Genomic DNA, 22,571 nt, shown 5'->3' with positions numbered 1-22,571 from the left:
TATACATTATAAAGTGTATCGCATCGTATTGTATCGTATAAAACATTATAAGTTATCCTCCTCATTTGTAATTGAAATCGGGAGTTATTGTCACCATCATGATTCCTCTTGTTGATAGCAGATGTAATATCAAATGCTGTTTATAGCATAAATGCCTCTCTTTGTGGTGCTATACCCCTGATGGAAACTGTCAGTCTATGCCCGAAGAGGGAAATTGTGATTGTGTGGACAATGCAAAAATAGCACTGAGGTACACTTGAAAAATCTGAACCTTGAAGTAAATCTCAACGTACATAAATCCACATGTATAAATTCATCACTAGAATCAGATGAAGACCCAGGCTTGGCTGAGACGGGTGGTTTTGCAGGCGGACACAAATGCGTATCTTCCTGAGACTGTCAAACATTTTCCTGACGACAGGTTCCTCAGGTGGTTTGTCTGAAAGCAACAACAAAACAAACTGTAAAACTGACTGAGGAGGTCAAGCGACAAGAATGAGGAAAAGGAAATGTAAGTATTTCCCTGTGCAGCTTGGGACATGTGTTGTAACATCAGTTTCTCCATATTTGAGGTGATGTAGAAATACACATTGTGGTACCTGTGTGAAGATCCATTGTTGCTCAGGCGCTGCTGTGGTTCCTTTCCCTTTCAATTGGCAGCGTTTAAGAAACACAGTTACTTTTCCAGGGGTCGCATGTAAACAAAAACCAATGGCCACGCTTAGCCGTACCTCTTTCTGCAATGTGTACTCAAAATTCTGCAAGTCACACAGACATAGTATTTTAAGATTTACTTTACTTCTAAAAATTGTTTTTCATTTGAAGCATTTGTTGAGTCTTGCAAAGCTGAAACTATCCACTGTTTTACAAGAAGTGAAAAATAACACATCATTTTGTGTAACAGAAAAACATTACGTATCCCCCCCCCCTGTATTTCTGACCCCCCCATGAAGAACCCCTGGAGTTAGCGTACCTGTACTTCCTCTTTATGGCTACATCTAAAATTTCCAACAGGATCCCATTTATCATTTGTCACCAAGGCATCCAGGTGGCAATTTGAACCAATGTTTTTCAACTGCAGAAAAAATGATAAAACAGTAACTGAACAGATTCATTTTTACCGCAGACAGGATTTGAAAAAGTATTTTGTGCGCTACATGAAAAAATAAAACTATTGGCATGGATAATTTCTCATAAATGCATACTTGTATTTTGGAAAAATACAAACTAAAACAACCACCATGAAGTAGTTTACCTGTCCATTCATGATTGGCCATATGTCAGGCACGTAGGCCTCAGGATAAATGTTGTTCAGGTACCAAGAGAAGCCCCTGCACTTCAATCTCTTCCTGAGTTCATGGCGTTCAGAAACATCTCCAAATGAATCCTGAGGGGAAAATGACAAAAGAAAAGTAGATGAGGAAATACATGCAACATCATAAATATAATGGGGTTAAATTCTGACTTCTCACCTCTTTAAAAATGGAAGCAGCCTTTTTGTTAATGCGATAAAACACCCATTTGTAGTCGTCCATCCACACCTCTGCCAGACGCACCAGGTTGCGTGTGACCACAGAGCTGCTGTTGGGGAAGCTGTGGGGGTTTTTATTGCGGTAAATGTGACCTACGACAGAACAGGGAATAATCTCCAGCTGACCTCCACATTGCCAGACCTGCACCAGAGAGGAGAGAGCACAAGATAGGGCTTAAAAGTGTCAACACTTTGGAAAGAACGTGAAAAAGACTAAAAAAAGTTCTTACCCTGAAGGACATTTCCAAATTCTCACCTCCCCAGAACTCCATCTGGTCATCATAAGTCCCGATATGCTCAAAGTACCATTTAGATACAGAGAACAGGCCACCAACAAAAGCAGGAGTTCTACAAAATCAGCCACTAATCAGCTTCTTTCAGTGATAGTAAATTATCTAATTTAAATGTTATTATTAATATATATTTTCCTTTTCTTATTGAGAGTAGCACAAAGACTGGAGACAGGTGGGAACAGCCCTGAATTAGACTTGTGTGAATAGCACCATCATGTGGACGTTAAAAAAACAAACATGGCTCATAACAAGATGAGCGGTGAGATGAACATTTTTGGTAAAGTGTTACCCATGTCTCCCACTTCTTGGGTGAATAAATTATTATGTAACATACAGAATATGGATGCTTTTAAACCCAACTCAAAGCAACCCTGATATTTGTATGGAATTTCTTCACAAGATTGTGCAGCAGCATTATATTTAATAACAATAACTCAGTGGTCATGAGTCTGAGTTTGCATGACATTCATCCTTGCACATAGTTCTAATGTAGTCATTATTAGGCTATTGCATCCTCCGAAACTCATGCCATCATACAGTTTGTCAATCGCTATGTGCACTAGAATAAGATCCTCATAACTTGTGTGTGTATGTAATCTTATATCTACCTGACAGGATAAGTCTCATTCTTCCTTCGCTTCTTCTCTTCTTCAGGAATGGCCTCCCATCCATACCTGAGCCTCCAGCTAAAATTCCCTCGACTGCACCTATTCGCTATGGGGACTGGCTTCCTGAACTTAAGGGTATATTGGTCAATACTGACGACATCTGGGCTCACCACAGCAGACGGCTGCTCTGCTATCCGAGCTAGAAGAGGCTCCAGCCACCCATGGAAGCATTCACCTATGCAGAGGTTTAACAGGAAGAGAGAGGGACATTGATAAGTCAGTTTTTTTTTGTCTTTTGCCTTTATTTATAGGACAGCTGAAGGGAGACAGGAAATGTGGGGAGTAGGGAGTGGGTGATGACATGCACCAAATGATCAGCAGACCGAGAGTCAAACCTGTGATCAGTGTGTCAAGAACTGTAGCCTCTGTATATGGGGTGCATGTTCCATCAACCCCATAAAAGTAATATTAACACTCAGGTGTTGCAAAGAAGTAAATTTCATCATTTACTCACTATTCATTAGTCATTATGTTGATCAACAGACACCTGTTTAAAACAATCAAACTGAACCATGCATGAAATGAATGACACGCATTGCATTATGGGTAACATACAGTGGGAATCCAGGAAGGTGAGAACCTCTCCTCGGGCAGCGTGTGCTCCCAACAGTCGGGCTACGGTTAAACCTTTCCTCTCCTTCTGCCGTAAAACTCGCACTATTTTCAGCTGCTGCACGTAGCTATCCAGAGGAGCCTTTAAATGATCTACAGAAAGAAGAAAGAACAGTCACTACATACTTTGAAATCAATAGCTGTAATCACTGGTATTCAGGGTAGGGTTTATTAAAACTGCAATACCTCTACAACGACAAAATGTTGGTACTCTTGTCAGTTAACAGTAGCCTATACGACATTTATCAAGCTAGTACCTCTGAATCGCATAACAGACCCTTCTTTCACTGGTTGATGATAAACTAACCTACAGATAAATGTAGGCTACATGATAAAACAGCTGATCTGTGGTAACCTGTATACACAGAGTGCATGAGAATGTTTGGGTTGCCTAGCAACAAAGGTCCAGTGTCAGTTGAGTTGCCTTGACACGCAGCTCTGTGAAGACACTCACCTTCTGTGCTGGCATCATCCACCAGTATGATCTCTGTGAGCAGGGCTGCGGGAGCTGTGTGTAACACACTGTAGACCGTCCTCAGCAGGGTGGACCAGGCCTCATTATAAAACACTATGATCACGCTGGTGGTAGGAAGGCCAGGACAGCGTAGAAACTTCTGCTCCAAGCAGCTGTTTAGAGCCAGTGATGATTTGTTACAATGCTACAATTTCATGCAACAGACGCTTTTGTCCAGATCCGCGTACATCACGAGTTAATACAACACAAGCAACGATCAAGACAAGAGGGAATAAAGTCAGACACATAAAATGAACAATTGTACACTCACTCTTGGTGCCGTGTGTCTGTGCCCAGATCACGATGCAGGGAGATGCGATCACTGGCAAACTGGTTGAACTGGTTTTTATTAAACCCCCGTGCTTTCTCTCTTCGCTCTTCATTGGTCATTGTCTGTGATAAAAAGGCTTGCCCATGTGCGCCTGGTGCCGAGGGGTCTTGGGGAGGCCTCTGAATGTGAGGCTTGAGCTCCTCTTCAGTGTAAAACCCACGTGGACAGGCGGGACCTGATAAAGCGAAGGCAGGCAGGAGGGTGGATCCTCTGAATTTGATGTTGTTGTATATGATGAAAAGAAAAATGATAATGAAGGCAACTGCAACCTTCACACGAAAGGTGAGTCGATGGCAAAATATGGGCATGGTATGCAGAGGGAAGGACTGACCTAAAACAAAACTGAAAGGAAATGTATTGAAAACATAATTTTAGAAAGCTTGATAAAAGGAATACATATACATTATTTAAAAGATAGATCACTTTTTTTTTTTTAATGTATTTTTTAATTATAAAAGTATTATTTTCTTCAGTTAGGCTATTACTTTTTTAATTAGCAACAAGAAAACGTTTTAGAGACATTTAATTTTCTCTTCATTTAAATTTCTGACTATTTTAACATAAGGCAGACCTACTGTACTGTGTATTAATAACATCAACAATCATGTAGGTTGCAAAAATAACAATAATTTATACACATTCTTCACAATGTTTGTGTACTTTTGCTTTTGATTAAAGTCACTTTCATACAAAATTCAACATTATACTTGTGTTTTTTTATATAACACAAATTTTGCAAAGTATATACACTGTATAATGTTTATGATAAGAATTTTACATTAAATCAGAATGAAAATAAAAGACAATTTTCATATAAGATTGATTTAGTTTACACTCTTTTTACACTCTAAGTAGTAGAAAGTTTAGAAGTTGTACATTTACAGAGATAAAAATTAGTTAGTAAAATGCCTGATAAATGAATACCTAATCAACAGGATGAATTAAATATTTGCATATCAGTTGTCTGTAAGCCTGAGGTAGATGTCACACTCAAAACAATTATGAAATGTATTTTAAATACTTACTGGGCTTTGACTTCTCCACATAAACCAGTTCCTTCACCTACGCTCAACTTTCCATGTCACAAGGTTTTTTTCAGTTCAAGGAAAAGCTTCTCCTGTTTATATAATCTTGTGGCACCTTGGTGTTGTGCGGAGTAATAACTGCTCAAACCGGTCTCATGCCTGTTAGAAACAGTTGTGAAGACAATGCACAGTTGTTATAAGTTGTAAGGCTACATTATAAGACAGTGGCTGTTTGAGTTTGTCCTCTTGGATGTTTGAGCATGTATGACTGTGTGTGTGTGTGTGTGTGTGTGTGTGTGTGTGTGTACTGTTGTGATCAGAGTCACTTGCGGAACAGAGGAGGAGCCGCAGGTAAAGAAAGATACAAGCAGTCTTAAAAGACATTGGAGCTGATGCAGTTTAAAAGCTTTATATCATAGGCTGAGTCAATTAAATAGCTTAGGAAGTAGATTTAAGAGAGACAAAGCTGAAAATAACCTCTAAAAAGTGCTAATTTAAGGGTCAAAGTGTAACTGCTATCAGCTTAATGGTGATAATGTGACCAAAATGAGAATCTGCCAGATGCATTGATTTGGTTTTCATGTCTGTAGTGTCACAAATGTGGCAAGCCAAGCGAAATACAAGAGTGCCCACATGTGGTGTCCTCCTGACATTTCTTGTCTCACTTAACATGGAGTAAAAGCTATTTGTAGCAAAATTCTAAACCCCTTTGCTTGAATCACCTAGCCACCCCAACCAACATTAATATACATACTTTTTGGTGCCTTCATTTTGTACTTGTAGGGAAAATTGTGGGCTTAGGTGCAAGTTTTCAAAAAAATGTAGCCTACAAGATATTTTCAACTGCCTTTGAAAAGTGATTGTGTAAAAAGTATTAATAACATAAACAATTTAGTCAAAAGTGCGAAGTGTTCATTTTAAATTTTAAATGACGTTTCTATGTGAATGTATGATTGAGTGGGAAGATTTGAGGGGTTTTCTTTTGACTCCCATTATAATGTTACTTCTAACAAAGTTGAAAAATCTTGAAAGTTTTTAGCTGGAGGTGTGAATGAGCTGTTAAGTCTCAAAAGGGTTGCAAAAGTGTGAAAATCTAGAAATCATGAACATTCTGCATATTCATTTCAATGAGAAAAATCTCTTGGAAAACGCTGAATATTTTTGGAAAAATATGAATGTGATTGTGGAAGTCATAGATCATTATTCCTAATGGAGCTGAATATTAATAATATTTTAATGTATAAATGAAGTTTCCTATGCTCCGAAAAACACGACTGAAAAAATAATTTTCATGATTTCCTTTTTACGGATGTTGACAGTAGAAAAGCTAAAAAAAGACTAATATTCATCTGAATTGACGTTGCTACTTTGACTACGAATATATATATATTTTTTAGTTCCAATAATTGGAACAGGATTGTCACATTTTATCTATTATTTCATAGATATAGTACATACATATATCTATGGGTAACTTATTATAATACTTGTCTACAATTTCCTGGTCGCTTCTCGGTCGCTCGGGTGACGACGACGTCATCAAAAGGCGCCTCTCTGTCTGCTTGTGCGACTTCAGGGCTCCAGGCGGCTAGTACTTTCAAATGCTTTTATTTTGATCCAAAAAAGGACTTAAAATGCCTATGAAAGGAAGGTTTCCGATCAGGAGGACTCTGGAATATCTGCAGAAGGGCGACATCATCTTTAAAAACAGAGTGAAGATCATGACGGTCAATTACAACACACATGGGGATCTCAGCGAAGGAGCAAGGTCAGAGCTAATAGCAGCTAGCTAAAACATTGTAAATATGCCTGAAAAACATGCGGAGCATTACACCAACCCCCTTATTCTAGTAAGACTCGGAACAGGTGGGGGCGACTTCCATGCATCATTCTCAGTCCTGTTTTCACATTTTAGTATTTCAATTAATATGGGCCATTCCATAATTGGAGGACAATTTAGGCATCAAAATTTTGAAAAATCTACCCTTCATTATTTTTTTTCTGTCATGTATTTAAGAAAAACATATAAACCATCAAAAAATTGGATTCGTCCCGCTCAAGCATCAAATATACACCTTTTATGAGATGTTTTATTTGTTGTGTGTTATGCTTAGCGCAACCCTGTTACAAATGCTCAGGAACCTGAAAATGTATATTTAAATGTTTTAATAAATCCTTTACCATTAAGTAAAGAAGGTCGCATTCACATTGAATAATCATTTAGTTTCAGATAAGACTCGATTTATATTAATTTAAGCAACTTTTGAAATCTAGGCTTACCTAACTTTTCAAGTCATGCTTTTTTTTTTTTTTACTCATTCCAGTATGGATTTTCAAATATTTGCTCAAATACATTATGCATAAAATCACTGAAACTTTTAAAAGGACAATAGATCAAACTCTAATGAGCTTTGAAAATCATTTAAGATTATTTTAATAAAAATGATAAGGTAACGGAGTTGAAATTAGAGTAACAGGGTTGTGTAAAGTAACTCATTTGTCTTATTCTGATAATATGACTGACAGGGTTGCATTGGTGAGAGTGAGACACTCAGTCAAGGCTGAAAAGATTGGAAAAATATGAAAAATAGCCGAGGGGACTTACCTTTGATCTGCCCATGGTGTTAGCATATAGTTTATAGATGTAATTTCCTGTGTGCCATGTGACTCACTGTTAAGTAGGTTTCGGTTACAGGGTTGCATGCATGTTGTGGGACACAACTTAAGTGCATAATTACTATTATTTAAAATATGTTGATGATTAAACTAATTGTTTTACAATACAAGAGACACGTATCAACAAAATCATACAAAACAAAGTAGATTTAAAACTTATTTTAACAGTTATATTTGACATGCAAGTTTGTCATCAAGGAGGTGGGACAAGAGAAAAATGCCCTTTTAAGGTGTGCTTGAGAGCTCAAACCGCCTGTTATGTAACACCGTTCGTTAATTGTCTACTTTCTTCATTTATTTTGCAGGAAGTTTGTGTTCTTCAATATTCCTCAGATTCAGTACAAAAACCCTTGGGTCCAAATAATGATGTTCAAAAATATGACACCGTCACCGTTCTTGAAGTTCTACCTGGGTGTGTAGCCTTGCAACTTTGTTTGAACTGTTTTTTGTTATTATTACTATTATTATTGTTATTATATCATTGTATTGAGCCTGGGCATAACTTTTGATTTTTGTTTTTTCAGATGATGGTGAGCAAGTTCTGGTGGATGTTGAAGGGAGGGACTACAAACAAATTTCACAACATGTGAAGAAGATTTTGGGCAAATCAGAGTAAGATGTTATAATTATATTGAGTTTAATGTGGCACATGTCTCATCTCACCTGCATGACTATATTTGTTACTTATGGGACTAAAAAAATCAATTATGTGATAGTTTGTACTTGTATTTCCATTGTGACTGTGGCTTTTGGTGATCATTATATTTACACAAAACAATACTTAAAAATTACGCGTAATATGGGTGTCATTTTCATTTCACTTTGCAAGATTAATTAACCTATGAAAGCTCTTGAAATGCAGCATTTAAGACTAGGTAAAGAAAACATGAAAGCTATATCACAATTTCTATTGCAGCAAAATGCCAGAAAATGTCTGACAGTGATCATAAACCAGCATGAAGAATACATGAGAACTATATTTCACCCAGTGCTTTTCAAATGTCAAAATATCTTCTGTCAGAAAGGTCAATTTCCTGCAGGGACACGATTATGTACGGCCGTATTTATTTAGCTCCTTCTCTTTTTTACAGAGAACTGTTACAATCGGAGGCTCAAGCCAAGATGCAGGCCTCCAACCCTGCCAACTTTGGGCCAAAGAAGTACTGTCTGAGGGAGTGTATCTGCGAGGTGGAGGGCCAAGTACCTTGTCCTGGCACCTTGCCGCTGCCCAAGGAGATGACGGGCAAATATCGGGCCGCGATGGCAGCATCACAGGAGTGAAAGGCTGAAGAGGAGGTGTGACTATTGTACATTCACTGGACGTTTATATGGCAAAGTGACATTACATTTGATTTTTACATAAAAGGACTACCAAAGCGCATATTCTCTTGTAAATATGTGTGTCTAAATGGTCCCCACTATGCTGGATGCTGTGTGGACCAAGACCTTCCAGTTCACCATAAGCAGCAGGAACATACCAATACATGACGTTTGGGCAGTCAATACTTTGGTCGAGGTTTGGGTAACTTGGCTACTGCCTGTACACGGTGTGACCGAGTAGAAGAGTCCACTCTTCTGGAAGCTATTAACATCTAGCATAGTGTCAGCACAGAAAGACTAATTTGTCTGTGTAGCTGTGGTTCTCTCTTTATTTATTAGAAAACTCCAAATTCTAAGAAATCTGATCTGCTATATTTTTATGCAGGATAAAGTTGAGATTGATAAAACACAAGGCCAACTGATAAATAACAAAAATGAGTACAAACATTTTAGAGACTTTTTTTTATTGGCGCTGAGATGAAATTAATAAAATGTATGTGTGTCCAAAATGTTTAGTTTTGCAATTATTTTACCAGCATCAGTGTTATTAGCTAAAATCAACTGCTTACACACATTTAGAAGCTCGTCAAGTAATTTCAAGATGTCACAAAATATTTACAGGGTCACATGTTTTGCTCAAAATCTGATGTGGAGCAGTGTGAGATCAACAGACTTCACAAAACACTGTTAATGTCACTGAAGAGAAATGTGGACATTCTGAGGAAAGCACTAAGACAAATCCATATCTGACCTTAGCAGCACAGTTAGTGATAATACTTGCTGGCATTTAAGTAGTGTTAATTTATCAGACAAAGAAAAAAACCTGACTTAAATGTTGCTTTGTACGGAAGCCCTAAGCTGACATGCATCCATACAGTTTATTTACTTCGTTTTCCTGTGATAACGAGTAATTTCTTGTCGTTTTCTCGGGATCTTGACTTATTTTCCCGTAATCTCAGGATAACAAAGCTGGTTTTCTTGCATGATAGAGGAGGAACTTGATAACAAATTCATTTCATTTGTTTTCTGAAGATCTCGATTTATATTTCCCGTGATCTTGGGAAAACAAAGCTGGTTTTCTCGTGATAACGTTATAATTTTCCGGCGATCTAGAAAACAAAACAACTGGCTGGTCACTGTGATATTACAGACCAGGACATGCCATGCTGCCATTGCCCATATTAATGAGGTAAGTTCAGCCTATTTCTATTTGTTTTGTGCTTTTTGAACTCTGGGAATACAAGTTATGATCATTAGTTATGATGTTGCCGCGTTGTTATCTCGTGATAAATAAGTTGAGATCTTGAGAAAACGACCAGAAATAACTCGTAATCACGGGAAAACGCAGTAAATATAATTTATGGATGCATGTCCACTAAGGGCTTCCGTAGCTTTGACCTAAGTAGTGAGTTGCTTTACAAATATGGAAAAACGTGTAGACACTGGGAATTCGGTGAGTTCTGGTGTCTCAAGTTACCAACGGTGTGCCTTGGCGAATAGTGTTTTGTACGTCCATGGTGATTGCAGGTGGGTTTACCTCTTATACAGAACTACTGAACAGACAACATGCTTGACATACAGATCTTTCTGACAGCATGGAACAGGTGAGATTTTATCCAAATGTATAAAAAACAAAAGCAGGAGGAAACACTTGGCCACTTGTTCAATAGGAAGACCAGCGGCAAACTGCACTTCAAACACAGACAAATGAATCATGCAACACAAGTGCTCCATTGGGTCAGTAGTGCCACTGTAAACAACAAGATCACAACCTTTAGGGGCTGCACGGTAGAACAGTGCTGTCACTTTGCTCACCGTGGCATCATAAAAAAAAACCTCAAGTGCAACCATGCCGACATGACAGACAAGATGCACAAAAAAAGATCAACCGAATCAGCTTGAGTTAAGACTTTGATCTACATCATGCAGATTGACAGAGAAAGGTCAACATGTTCATCTGAGTTCAGTTTAACAGAAAAAGCAACTTCCACTGAAACCAACAAACACCTGTTACATTAGATAGATATTCAACTGCTGTCATGGACGTTGTGTCACAGGTATACTTGGTTATTAACGGCATAATTAAAAGCTTTTTCATGTGATACGTACATAACCGTCAGTATGATACTGACGGTTACATAACAGGAGAAAAAGAATGGCTTGATTCGGTATAATGTGCCTTTAATTTCCCTTATTAATCTATAACCCGCCTTAGACACAAGACTGCAACAAGTAGCATAAATTGTGTAAACGAATTTAATCCTTCTGGTTAAGTTTTAATCAAGTTATTGATGATCAGTTTCCTTCAAACACTAGACCATCCATATATGGTCATAAAAGTCTAACTTATTTTATTCCTCATTAGATTCTCAGATGGTCGTTGTGTCTGAGAGTTTATGGCCTAGATGGATCATAAATATGTGATTTGATTCTTTGGTTCAATAAACGTTGTTGCACAGTTGTGGCTCTATAGCAAGCTGTGCTAAATCTGATGAATCACCTCACGTGATGTCACTTGAGTCAGCTTCTGTTTGGGCTGAAGACTGCTAGTTTAAACTTGTGGTTAAGAAGGCTACATTAAATGTTAGTAGGATAACACCCCCGAATCTCTGACCAAACCCTTAGTGTGGGTTATGTAGACACAAGGTCTGAAATATATAGGACCATATTCCTGATTAAAAGCCCGATCAGGCAGAGCACGTTTTGCAGGCTGTAAAACACGAGGCACACTGCACTGCCTTTTTTGTTGAAGCCTCCATTTAAAAAAAAGAGCAGATCACTGAGCCTTTTTTTTTCTACTGTTAAGGCAACCACCGAATCATTAGCTGTCATTAACCTAACCGCTATATTGTAAACTGACAGAAGGCCCGCCTCTCCTTTCATGCGATTGGACAATCAGAAAAAACGCCAATGACGTGGGGCGTTTTACTGCTTTACTGAGTTTTTTCAACTCGAGGCGCTCGGAGCATTGCCTCAAAAACGCAAGGTGCACAGCAACGCAAAAGCGTCCCTCTCATTGAAAACAATGACAAGCCGCCCCCAGCTGCTAAAACGCATTCTGTCTGATCGGGCCCTTAATGCTCTGCTCTGTAAAAATCTACCTTGAAACAATTTATTATTTAAGCATGGATTTAGAAATGTGCAGTTTCCTTATGGCTCCCATTTGTTTCAATTAAGCTATGATTACATTTAATCTTCGTTCATAGCTTCTGCCAGAGATCCAAATCACACGTCTTGATTTCCAGTAGGCCAGAGCCACACTCAACCCAAACAACCATCTGACTGTCCCATTAAAAATACTATAAGTGGCATTGTTCTATCTCAAAATGTAAGTGTTTGTGCAGATACAAAAGGGTTATTATGTTTAGCAACATTCCTGCCCAGAACAAATAGATTTTGACTTGCAGTGCTTTAAAATTGTGCATGCTGGGGTAGGTACCAGCCCTCTGCAATCCTGTGCGGAATAAGTGGTTTAGCGAGATGTTTTCTATGGAAATCAATCAAAAGAGTCACTCCAGACTACTGTGCTCTAAAATATATTTAATTTTGGGACTGAACTAATCATCTTGTGGTGCAGCAGACCTCACCCACACTAGAATCAGTGGGCTCATTAGTCATTAAAAGTGAGCTAGCCTCGCAGGACTTGGTAAGTAGCAGGTAAGCGGGTTGGGGGGAAGGTGTCAGTGCTTCTTTCTCTTCTGTTCCTGTAGGGTGTGTAGTAGCTCTCTGAGATTCTCCGACAGGAGCTCCACCTCGTCCAGGCGGCCACTGAGCTTTGCATCGAAAATGTAGGCCCTTATGTTGTCAATCTGCTGCAGCAGCAGTTCCTCCTCTATCATGTCCACGTCGGGCAAAACCTCATCATCTTCCCCGTCGAAGGGGTTGGTCGAGACTTCTGGGGAATTCCCTGAGGCCTCCAGGAAAGGGTTACCTGTATCAGTATCGTCCTCCTCCTCAAAGGGGTTGCTAGGTGCAGTGTCGGCCTGTTTGTCCTCCTCCACATCTTCCTCTTCCTCAAATGGGTTGTATTCTTTCTTCCCGTTGGTTTCCTCTTTGTGCTCTCTCTTGATATCCTCAAAGAAGGGATTAGACGGATCCTCCTCGATGGGAGTAGAGTCCTCCTCGTCAAAGGGGTTAAGGGAGGCACTGTTCTGTCCTTCACCACCAGGGGGGGTTACATGCCCTCCTAAGCTCCTCAACCTGGGAGGTGACTCCTCCTGGGTTGTGAGAGCAGGGAAGGCTCTTAGTGAGGATGGACTTCTGTCAGCTTTAGGAGTCAGCTCCTCTTCAGCAGTGTCTTCGTCTCCCTGGAAGCCCACTGCTGGACTGATATCCAGGGACCTCTCCCAGGTGAAGGAGGGTTGGCTGGAGCCCACAGCGGGACCCCAGTGCTCCCTCTCCTCCCTTTCTCGGGCTTCCAGTCGATGGAACTCCCCCTGCTGCAAGTTTTCCTCCTCAGCCAGCTTCTGGGACAGCGTGATGGCCAGGCTTGTCTGCTGCTGGTCGTACTCATCCTGCAGCTGACGCAGATTCTCCTCCAACATGGCGACCTCGTCTGACCTCTGGGCCTCCCGTGCCTGACGAAGGAATGACTGGATGTTCTCGATCTGCTGCAGGAGGGGGTCCTCCAGCTCTGTGCGTGCATGGGTGGAGCCTGCGGAGGGCAACCAACCACCAGCTTTTGTCATGCGTGGAGGTCTAGCGGCCTGCGGCAGCTCTCCATTTGTGTTCGGAGATGGACGGTATCTCTCAGACTCCTGCCTCTTCTTCTGGGCCTCCTGTGAGGCCTGTTTAGTAGTAAAATAACAGAAGTTTAGAAGCTTGTTAAGTCTATGAAAAACGTAACAAAAAAGTAAGGGTATAAAATCTCACCAGTCTCTCTTGTTGGAGTCTCTTCTCTTGTTCTTGTTTCCTCTTTTCTTTGAGTTCTTCATATTTGTCCTTCGTGGGTAAAGACATTAGCCCCAACAGCTTCTCCTGAAACAGGTAGGGCACAACGAATGGTTGATTTCAGGAAAAGAGAGGGCTAAAAGAGGAAGACATGAGGCAGAAATACTGCTTTCAGAACTCTGTCTCACCTGGACGAAAAGTGTGGCTGTGTAGCGAACCATTTTCTGCAGCTGCAGGGCCTTTGGACGTGGTGGTGGATCATCTTTTGCATTTAGTGTTAAAATCTTCTTACTGAGAAGAAAACAGAATTCTTTTCAATCTTACAAACAAGACATAAGACTTCTGTTAAATTCTCAAGAGAGAAAACGTTTTGACTAAAAGCAATGACTAAAATGTGATTACTTTTTATTGACTATCACTGGACTAAAACTATAAAAGGGTAAAATGACTAAAATGTGACTAAAACTGATAACCATTTTCGTCTGAAGACTAAGACTAAATCTAAAATAGCTGCTAAAATTAACACTGATCAGCATCTACCTCAGGGCATCGATTAGCTCGTAGTATTTCTGTACTTCCAGTCTCAGTCCACCAGCAGTGTCAAGATTATATGTGGTTTCCCCGGCACTGTGAAAGCATAAAACCATGAAAGTAAACAACAGTTTAGAGTTAATTAAACGTAACCACTTTTATGTTATTGCGCTTACTTGAGAGATTCAGCCATTCTGATGTACTCTGGAGCTTTTTCATCCACCTTCTCCATGCACATCCTCAGCCTCTGACAGGAAGACAATTTTTAAGCAAGTGAAAAACAGGAAATCCCAAAGGTCATACACTGAATTACAGGAAGGATACCACAGTGTAAACTAAAGACAGCTTGAAAAAAAATACACTGCATTTTTCGTGAAAACAGAAAAAGAGACTGATATCAGTAGCGATCCTTTTCATTGTATTCGTACCAACCTCATAAAGTTTCACGACATCGGGCACGTGATCCTTCTCCTCTAACTTCTGCTGTCTCTTCAGCAGCGTGTCCATACAGTGGTGACAGCAGCGAATCTTCTCGTCATCCTTTTCCTCCAGCATGGAGGTAACACTGCTCAGGCTGCTGATGCTGCCTCTCCTGGAGCCCATCCCACCGCCGCCACTTACTGCTGGAGGAGACTGGGACTGACCGGGGCTGCCAGGTACACACAGAGCCTCTCGTGTCCCACTGATCAGTTTTTCTGAGAACAAACGAAAGGCAAACATTCAACAGTATTAAAACACAAACAGCTTTATCAGAAGATTTCCTCTTGATGGAAAGTGCTGTGAGCATACGTACGAGCCAAAGGTAGCGGGACAAACTCCATGCACCTCCTACACATGATGGACCCACAGAGACGACAGTGGTGACGTCTGTTTCGGATGTTGAACTTGTTTCCACAGTCAGGACAGAACGGGACATCTGAGTCATTCACCCATGACACAACTGACTTCTCAATGGCTATAAAGGAGGATTAATTAGAATCATTAATTTATAATGTCAAGTTAATCACATTTACATGAACTGAGAGGAGCCAGGCTTGAAATAAAGACATGGACAAACCTCGGATTTTGGCTGCATCTGAGTTGATCCTGTCAAAAGATGTCAACTGAAACGAAGAGATGCACAGTTTAGCTCATCTTTAGGGTGATTTCAAAAGAAAGAAAATTGTTTTCAATGAACTGTTGTGAAAAGCAAACCTTTTCCAATCTGATGATGAGCTTATTGACTTCAATGACATAATGATCTATCCTGGCTGCCCGGTGTTTTTTAAAGAAATCCACATGACTCCTGGTTGCTCCTGGAAAAGCAAACAAAGGGACATTGTAAGACTCAAAGTGCAACATGTTGCTGATGCTTTATGGCTTTCTTAGTCATCATTATTAATAGCTACTTAATTTTATCCAAATTATATTACAGAGCGAGCTAACAAAAGAAACCATGCAGTGTGGCGATTAACTTCAACCTTATTTACACAGTTACAGTTTTCCAGTCTCACCTAGTTCTTGAGGCTCCCACATGTAGGGGTCAACTCCACCATAGTAGAAGGACTCGTAACTGCCTGTATCCGGTCTGTCATCTCCATCTCTTTTCAGCAGCTTGTCTTTGGCTTTCTTTGCCTTCTGAACCAAACCTGCGCACAAAGAAAATCAGGACAGAGCTTACTCCATGTGTGGAAAATGCACAAAAAGATATAACATAAGCAGAAGCTAGAAGGGTATGTAATTTGCCCAGTGCATCAGAATAGCCACTAATTTCTATTGTTGTTATCAATCTAAATAACTGCATAAAAATCAAAAAGATAACCCCCTTGCATTCCAATCTTCCTCCCTGTTTTTCAGAAATTTTCTAGTTCATCTATTGTCCCTCCCTGCAGCAGAAAAAGTTGCCAATTCATCCTGGCATCAATTTCCCCCGCCCCACACTGCAGTGTCCTTACATCAAATTCAAAATGTACTCCTTACACTGCTTGTTAAGACAGCCACACTGTCCTTCAACAAATCCAAACATTAAAAGTTTTTTTTTTTATCTGTTTACTTGAAAATTATAAGACTCATAACTCTGAAGCTGTGGCTCCACAAGTACAATTAATGGGTCTCACTTTTTAGCTGTCCCCTCACATGGCGGTCCTCTCCAGAGTGCTCCTCCTCATAGTGGTCTTGGAGTTGGTAGAATGACTGAAGGTCCTTCAGGCACAGAGGGCAAAGAAATCCCTCCTTCACTTCACCTGTGCCCTCAAAGGGGGATGGATAACTGGAGGCCATGACAGCAGTCAGCTGTGTTGTTGGAGAAGAGATGCAAGGTGGGAGATTCTTGCTGCAGTCCACATGTCAGGGGGTGTGCAACACACCCCATATTAGCCCCATCATGCCTAAAGAAATCCTTGGACACTGCAGGGCAGGGCGAAGCAGATGAAGGACACATGTATTAAACACAATGCATACATGAAATTCCAGATAGCTAGGGAGATTAAAATGTTTACTGACACAAAATTAAACATGGTTTCGAGTAAATATGTCATAATAAACTACAATATTTTATGCAAACATAGTTATTATGCAACATTAACAGCCATGACACAATGTGACTTTACACTTGGGAAAGGGGAGGGTCCTGGAAGTAACAAAACGTTCAAATTTACACCCACTCCAGTCCCATAGTAAAAGCCGCATGTAATATTTGTGCAAGAGTAGCTAACAAGCTAACGTTACTGCAAACACTTTTTAGAGTTGCACAAATCTCACATTCATTTTATAATTAATATATTGATTAAACGCTAGTTCTCAGAAGCATTAAATACATTTGGATTAGATTTTAAGCTGCATAATTTAATGAGACGACGTTAGCTAAGACTTTATAAACCTAACCCACTCAGTCAGCTCGTGTAACGTTACCAAACACACCCAGTCGGTAAAATACAAACCAAGCTAGACGATACGTATTTACTTTTCTGACTCCACACAAGCACTATTTTATTTATCATCAGCACGTTAACTATCCAACAGCTAAAGTTATCTTGTTAATTATATGGCTAACGTTGACCGCCGTTATACTGAACAGAGAATGGAACGTTAGCTTCCGACTGCTAGCAGCAGGTCTCGCTTCTTTAGCCATCTTTTCTCCAATCTCGTTGATAAAAACAATGATATAAATAACTTCCAACTTCACAAAAACAAATACTCACCGACTTATTAATACGGTGGGTGGTTTAAATTTACAAGGTAATCCAAATAAAACTGTTTCGTTGACAGTTGTGTCTCTTTTTTTTGACAGCTCGACAACACCAGCTGCAGCAGCAGCAGAAGCAGCCCTGCCTGGTCATGTGATTAGCATCCAGTCTGTAAGGAAGGGGAAGAGGGACAAACGACACGAAACACACACGACCCAGGAATCAACGAAGAAGACTCAAGACTGGACCGCGATTGTAAGTATGTTGTTGTATCGTTTTCCCTCATATTATAAGTTTTTTTTTCGACAGTTGACACTCTTAACTTCGAATTACTACCTTTTTTTAAAAACACAGTTATCCTCAGTGTCCGTTTAAAAGTCGTGAAACCTGGCTTTCATAAACCAAATGAAACTTTTTCTCTTCCCTCAGTTGTCATTCACTCAAACAATAGTATAACACGTTGCCTCTTCTCGTTGTTTTCAGTACGTTTTTAATGATTACCGTTTTTTTTCTTAACTATTTCGTAATTCACCTGTTGTTGTTTTTTTCATAAAGAAACGTGCACCATTTTTTGTTCTTTTATTTCCATAGACACCTGAACATGCTGGGGCCCACGTGATTGTAACATTTTCCCCTTGACTTGTAGGCTAATGAATTGGTGAAAAATTGCTATTTGGACAGATCTAGTTTAATCTAGTTATCTAATTAATGCTACCCAAATTTAGCAAAACAAAACTTCTCCATAACTCTTCAATTCCTTGTTTGTCACTGGGTTTGGAACAATTAAGTGTATGCACTATAATACTGTATGATCTGAAAGAGCCTTTAGGTGGATCCTGGGTCATCATGTCACCCTGAAGCTTAAAGGTGTGTGTGGCACTGTGTCACAACATAGTTTTACGACCATTTAAGTTTCAGTTTAAAGTTTTATAAAGGGTGTTTAATTTTAGCATACAGGGCTCTGTGGTAAAACACAATTCAGATGGCTCGTGTAGTGTGCTCTGTGCACTTTACTTGTTGGGCACTTGATGGCAACAGGGTGCTTATTATGCATACACAATTCCTAGAGAATACGTGCAATAGCATATAGTCATATAAAGAATAATTGGAAAGGCTGTCTTGATGGTTCTCACTCAGGGGTCAGGACCTTAAATCTGAGGTGTCACGTGATGATTGAAGGTGAAAGAATGAAAAAATATGTCAATTGCACAAAATTATATTTAATGCATTCCAAGAATTTTCTCGAGTTTTTGCTGTAGACATCACTTTTTTGGTTAAACTGCTATGTTAAACAACATGGAAGTTATTGTGAGCACTTATTTTAGCTGCACGTAAAGAATAAATATTATACACCAATAAACACTGTTTTACCACATATGACTGTCACACTTAATGTTTTTTACCGTATGATCTTAAACAGAAGAGACTCTCCAACATCTCAAAGGATTTACCTTTATAAACTATCCTCTATATGCCTTCTATTGTTGAGGCAGTTCAGGCAATTTAAAACTACATGTGGAATTGTTCGTCATGTATATTATAGATACATTAGATAATACGCTTTTTTCCTGTTCAAAGGTTTGTCCATCCTCCGAACGTTGCAGAGGTTCACGGCTGCAGCTGAATGATGTGTGTGTGTGTGTGTGTGTGTGTGCGTGTTAAGTTGGATTCTCCATTAAGTATCCATCTCTAAGTCACATGCTTGATGCATACTTTGCATACTGATCAGGCCTGTGGACAGCTGCTCTGATGGAATGAGCCCAATTAAAGTGAGAAGAAGAAGCCCGACTCACTCTGTCCCCTATTGAGTTGTATTCATCATTCCAGATGAGGCTAAGGCAAGCTGACTGCTCTGCTGGATTACACACTAATTGGGCTGGATAAGATAAGCAGTGTAATAGACTTTAATAGTGACTAAAGCAAACTGTACACTTTAACCAATGCGTTTTATTGTCCAACAATAACATTGGTGCTTGACTGTAAGGCAAAGGCAGCTTTTAATTTACAACATGAGGTTTAATAAACCGAATCCATGCAATAATATGTAGAAAAGTAATCAATGACACAATTAATTTGCTGATGTATTCATTATATTTTACAGAAATAGAAAAGAATGAAACACAAATCCATCCATGAAGTGATTTTCTGTGCGTAACTGTGAAAGTTAGCCACATTGATTTATCATATTTCAAGCATGTACTGTACTGACAAGCGCGTGCTGCCTCACAGAGGCGACATCGCAAAAACCAGAAGATCAATGCTTTCATTCTTGGACTTGATTTTAGCATAAATAGCCGAATTAACAGAGCAAATATTAACTAAGGATGATTATAATTCATTAATAAAGGTCAACACAGTGCAAGCACTCTATTGAGAACCTTGTTTACAATGGTATAGTCAGTTTGGAGGACATTTACGCACGAGCTCTCCAAAGAAACACACAGCAGTAAATGTTTTGCGCAGATGATACGGTTTTTCCTTTTTTTATCATTAATTATGGTCACATAATTTACACATTTATTTGTTTACAATACAGCAGCAAACGGACACCAGACTTTAGTTTAATCACTCTCCTTCCACTAAATCCTCCTCGGGTGCAAACCTTTTACCCGGGTGTTGTCTCTTCTCCTCGGCATGGCTCTTGTTAATGTTGTCTAAAAAGTCGAGCAGCAAACTGGTCTTACTGCAGCTCGAAGGTTCCAATACATCACACGGACTGTTTGTGCCTAAATCCGGACTGGCGTTATCCCAAAAGCGTTTTCCTGGATGCTGCCGCTTTTCCAACTCAGCGATGTCTTCGTCTCCATCTGCATCCGCATCCCAGTCCCCTTCGCTGTCCTCGTCCTCGGGATTGCGCTTACCTGGGTGCTGGCGTTTGCTGTGCAGCACCAGGTAGCGCTTGCCCGGGTGCTGTCGTTTTGAAAGTTCACTGAGAAGCATTATGGGGTTTTCTGAAATGTGTCCAGTGGAGGAGCGCTTTCCAGGGTGCTGCCTTTTCTGGAGCTCCATGAACGAGTGCATTTCATCTTCGCGTTTGCCTGGATGTTGTCTCCTTTGAACGTCCAAGAACTGTTCATCCTCGTCTTCTTCTCTCCTGCCCGGATGCTGCCGCTTCTCCAAATCCTCAATGTACCTCTTACCGGGATGCTGTCGTTTTGACACCCATTCTCTCTGAGAGGAAGATCCCTCTGGAAAAAGAAAACAAAATATTTAGCTTACTTTAAGAACCTCTGCTTTAAGTCCTCCTGTCCTGCAAATATGTGCTTTTCCACCTTGTCCACGCCGTGCGTAAATTGCGCATGGATGAGTGTACATGGTCTTCCTCACGTCATAGCAAATTTCAGGAAGATTTTTTGAAAATTCTTGTTTAAAGGCATAATTTTAACATTATTTTATAGGATTATTCCCCTTTATTTTTACTTGAGCCCATCCAAAAGTATGCGTGAAGATCAATATGCTCCGACGTTGCCAATCTTTCCAGTTCAAAGCATGAGACATATAGCCCCGTTACATTACATCCTTGTCGTGGCAATTAAAATATCAATGTCATAACAGGTTAAAAACTAAGAAAAGACGAACTTTAAAGTACTTTATCGCACTATTTTACATGTATCCAAATGTATCCAAGACGCATGTTTTACGCACCGTTTCTGCCGTCTTCTTCCTGTATCTTATTGAGGATGGACCTTAACAGGAGAGTTTCTGCTCTCTGCAGGATGATGTCGTCTATGGTCACTCGCTCCATGTCATCATCAGCGGGGAGAGCTTGTCCTCCACACAGTGTCAAGTTGCAGACCACGAGAGAAGCCCAGATGAGCAGACATGTCGACTTCATGGTAAGTTAGTTTGTCGTCTGTTGAGGAGATATATCTTTGTGAATTGCAAAGACAGTGCAGACATTTAGTCAATGTGAGGGCCTGTGAAATGTCTAAAATATGACAATACAGTAAGAATACTTATAAATGTACTGAATTAAACATGGAGACCAAAAATCGGCTAATGAAATGTAGACTGCAACAAGGGAAAATAGATTTTTGCCCGTTTAAATTGCAAGTTGCTTCAACTTGAGACCGGTTTTCTTTAAGTTGAGAGCGACCCTTTAATTCTGTTCCGTTACGAGCTCTTATAAAATCCAATAAAAAAAGTCCATCTGCATTGGAAACAAAAGGAATCTCAACGCAGCAGCAGAATTTTACAATTGTTTCACGGACTGAAAAAACTCAACTGGATATAATTCTGTCTAAAAAACTCCAAAATTAATCACATAATGAATTTGACTCGCACATACAGTACGCAATGAAACAGAGCCTCTAACTCTACAGATAGAAAAAACGGAAGTGCGCCAAACTCACCTGTAAAGTATCCAAATCCTCCTCTCTCAGCCTCTGTACTCGCAGTTGTGCCTCTCGCAGCGGTTGCTGACCCGTAAAGGCCGAGTCTAGAGGTATGAGTGGATAACTTTCCGTCTCAGCATTTATACTCACTGGTCACTGTCGTCACACCAACGCTCGAGTCATTTTTCACGATCCTTCGTCCCCAGTGATGTCACCAAGTCGTGCGCAACTGGATGTGGTGAACGATCGCCCAACAGGGGCCGCTGCCAAATTTGTCATTTGAAAAACAAATAAACGTCTGAATATGAGATAGACAGCAGACGCTGCTTCACGACAACTGGATAAGATGAATTTATTTGTATGAATTGTATTTTTTTTGCCCAAGTCATTTATTCATAAGTTTTCTAATCCATTCTGTCTTTGTGCGTTTTTGTTTGAGATAAATCTTGTTTTATTTATGCACAATTTTAAGTTTTTTATTTTGTTGCTGTGCCACTCAGATGACGACATAGATTGTCTGAGTATCTTAATCAAAAATCAAAAGGTCTGAAATGGGCGCCAGTTTGGGCTGCAGACAGATGCATTAATATTTTTCATATATACCCTGCAGGTCAGAGGACTCAGGAGGGAGAGCAGAATCCATCTGGTTCTCCTGAGCACTAACAAAGCTCTCTGGTCACGA

At 39.9% G+C, this 22,571-nt stretch overlaps 4 protein-coding genes across 4 annotated transcripts; 1 reads left to right on the top strand and 3 right to left on the bottom strand.

Annotated features, from left to right (window-relative positions):
* Positions 1–236: 236 nt before the first annotated feature.
* On the bottom strand, positions 237–5,231 carry LOC138589687 (polypeptide N-acetylgalactosaminyltransferase 6-like). The gene is made up of 11 exons (XM_069660090.1): positions 4,975–5,231; positions 3,890–4,291; positions 3,559–3,731; positions 3,048–3,197; positions 2,433–2,667; positions 1,762–1,879; positions 1,473–1,673; positions 1,256–1,387; positions 974–1,075; positions 600–758; positions 237–439 (listed from the first exon to the last, which is right to left on the bottom strand). Exons 2-11 carry the CDS (start codon positions 4,255–4,257, stop codon positions 326–328), a joined length of 1,752 nt encoding a protein of 583 aa, XP_069516191.1. The 5' UTR covers positions 4,258–4,291; positions 4,975–5,231; the 3' UTR covers positions 237–325.
* A 1,319-nt stretch (positions 5,232–6,550) lies between these two features.
* On the top strand, positions 6,551–9,031 carry mrps25 (mitochondrial ribosomal protein S25). Its single transcript, XM_069660258.1, has 4 exons — positions 6,551–6,742; positions 7,956–8,062; positions 8,175–8,262; positions 8,742–9,031. The coding sequence occupies exons 1-4, from the start codon at positions 6,609–6,611 to the stop codon at positions 8,929–8,931; spliced, it is 519 nt and encodes a 172-aa protein (XP_069516359.1). The 5' UTR covers positions 6,551–6,608; the 3' UTR covers positions 8,932–9,031.
* A 1,276-nt stretch (positions 9,032–10,307) lies between these two features.
* LOC138589802 (rabenosyn-5) lies at positions 10,308–17,657 on the bottom strand. The gene is made up of 12 exons (XM_069660257.1): positions 17,571–17,657; positions 16,488–16,776; positions 15,885–16,019; positions 15,586–15,686; positions 15,449–15,494; positions 15,185–15,346; positions 14,824–15,086; positions 14,568–14,638; positions 14,401–14,487; positions 14,049–14,151; positions 13,843–13,947; positions 10,308–13,757 (listed from the first exon to the last, which is right to left on the bottom strand). The coding sequence occupies exons 2-12, from the start codon at positions 16,648–16,650 to the stop codon at positions 12,651–12,653; spliced, it is 2,343 nt and encodes a 780-aa protein (XP_069516358.1). The 5' UTR covers positions 16,651–16,776; positions 17,571–17,657; the 3' UTR covers positions 10,308–12,650.
* Positions 17,658–19,363: 1,706 nt separating this feature from the next.
* trh (thyrotropin-releasing hormone) lies at positions 19,364–21,961 on the bottom strand. The gene is made up of 3 exons (XM_069660514.1): positions 21,908–21,961; positions 21,201–21,408; positions 19,364–20,743 (listed from the first exon to the last, which is right to left on the bottom strand). Exons 2-3 carry the CDS (start codon positions 21,388–21,390, stop codon positions 20,121–20,123), a joined length of 813 nt encoding a protein of 270 aa, XP_069516615.1. The 5' UTR covers positions 21,391–21,408; positions 21,908–21,961; the 3' UTR covers positions 19,364–20,120.
* Positions 21,962–22,571: the final 610 nt, after the last annotated feature.

This window comes from Semicossyphus pulcher, unplaced genomic scaffold (assembly GCF_022749685.1).
Source record: "Semicossyphus pulcher isolate SPU_LCO1_2020_fin unplaced genomic scaffold, fSemPul1.0.p SCAF_13, whole genome shotgun sequence".
Lineage (NCBI taxonomy): Eukaryota > Metazoa > Chordata > Actinopteri > Labriformes > Labridae > Semicossyphus > Semicossyphus pulcher.
The sequence above is the reverse complement of the archived record's forward strand: the minus strand, read 5'-3'. Positions and strand labels throughout refer to the sequence as shown.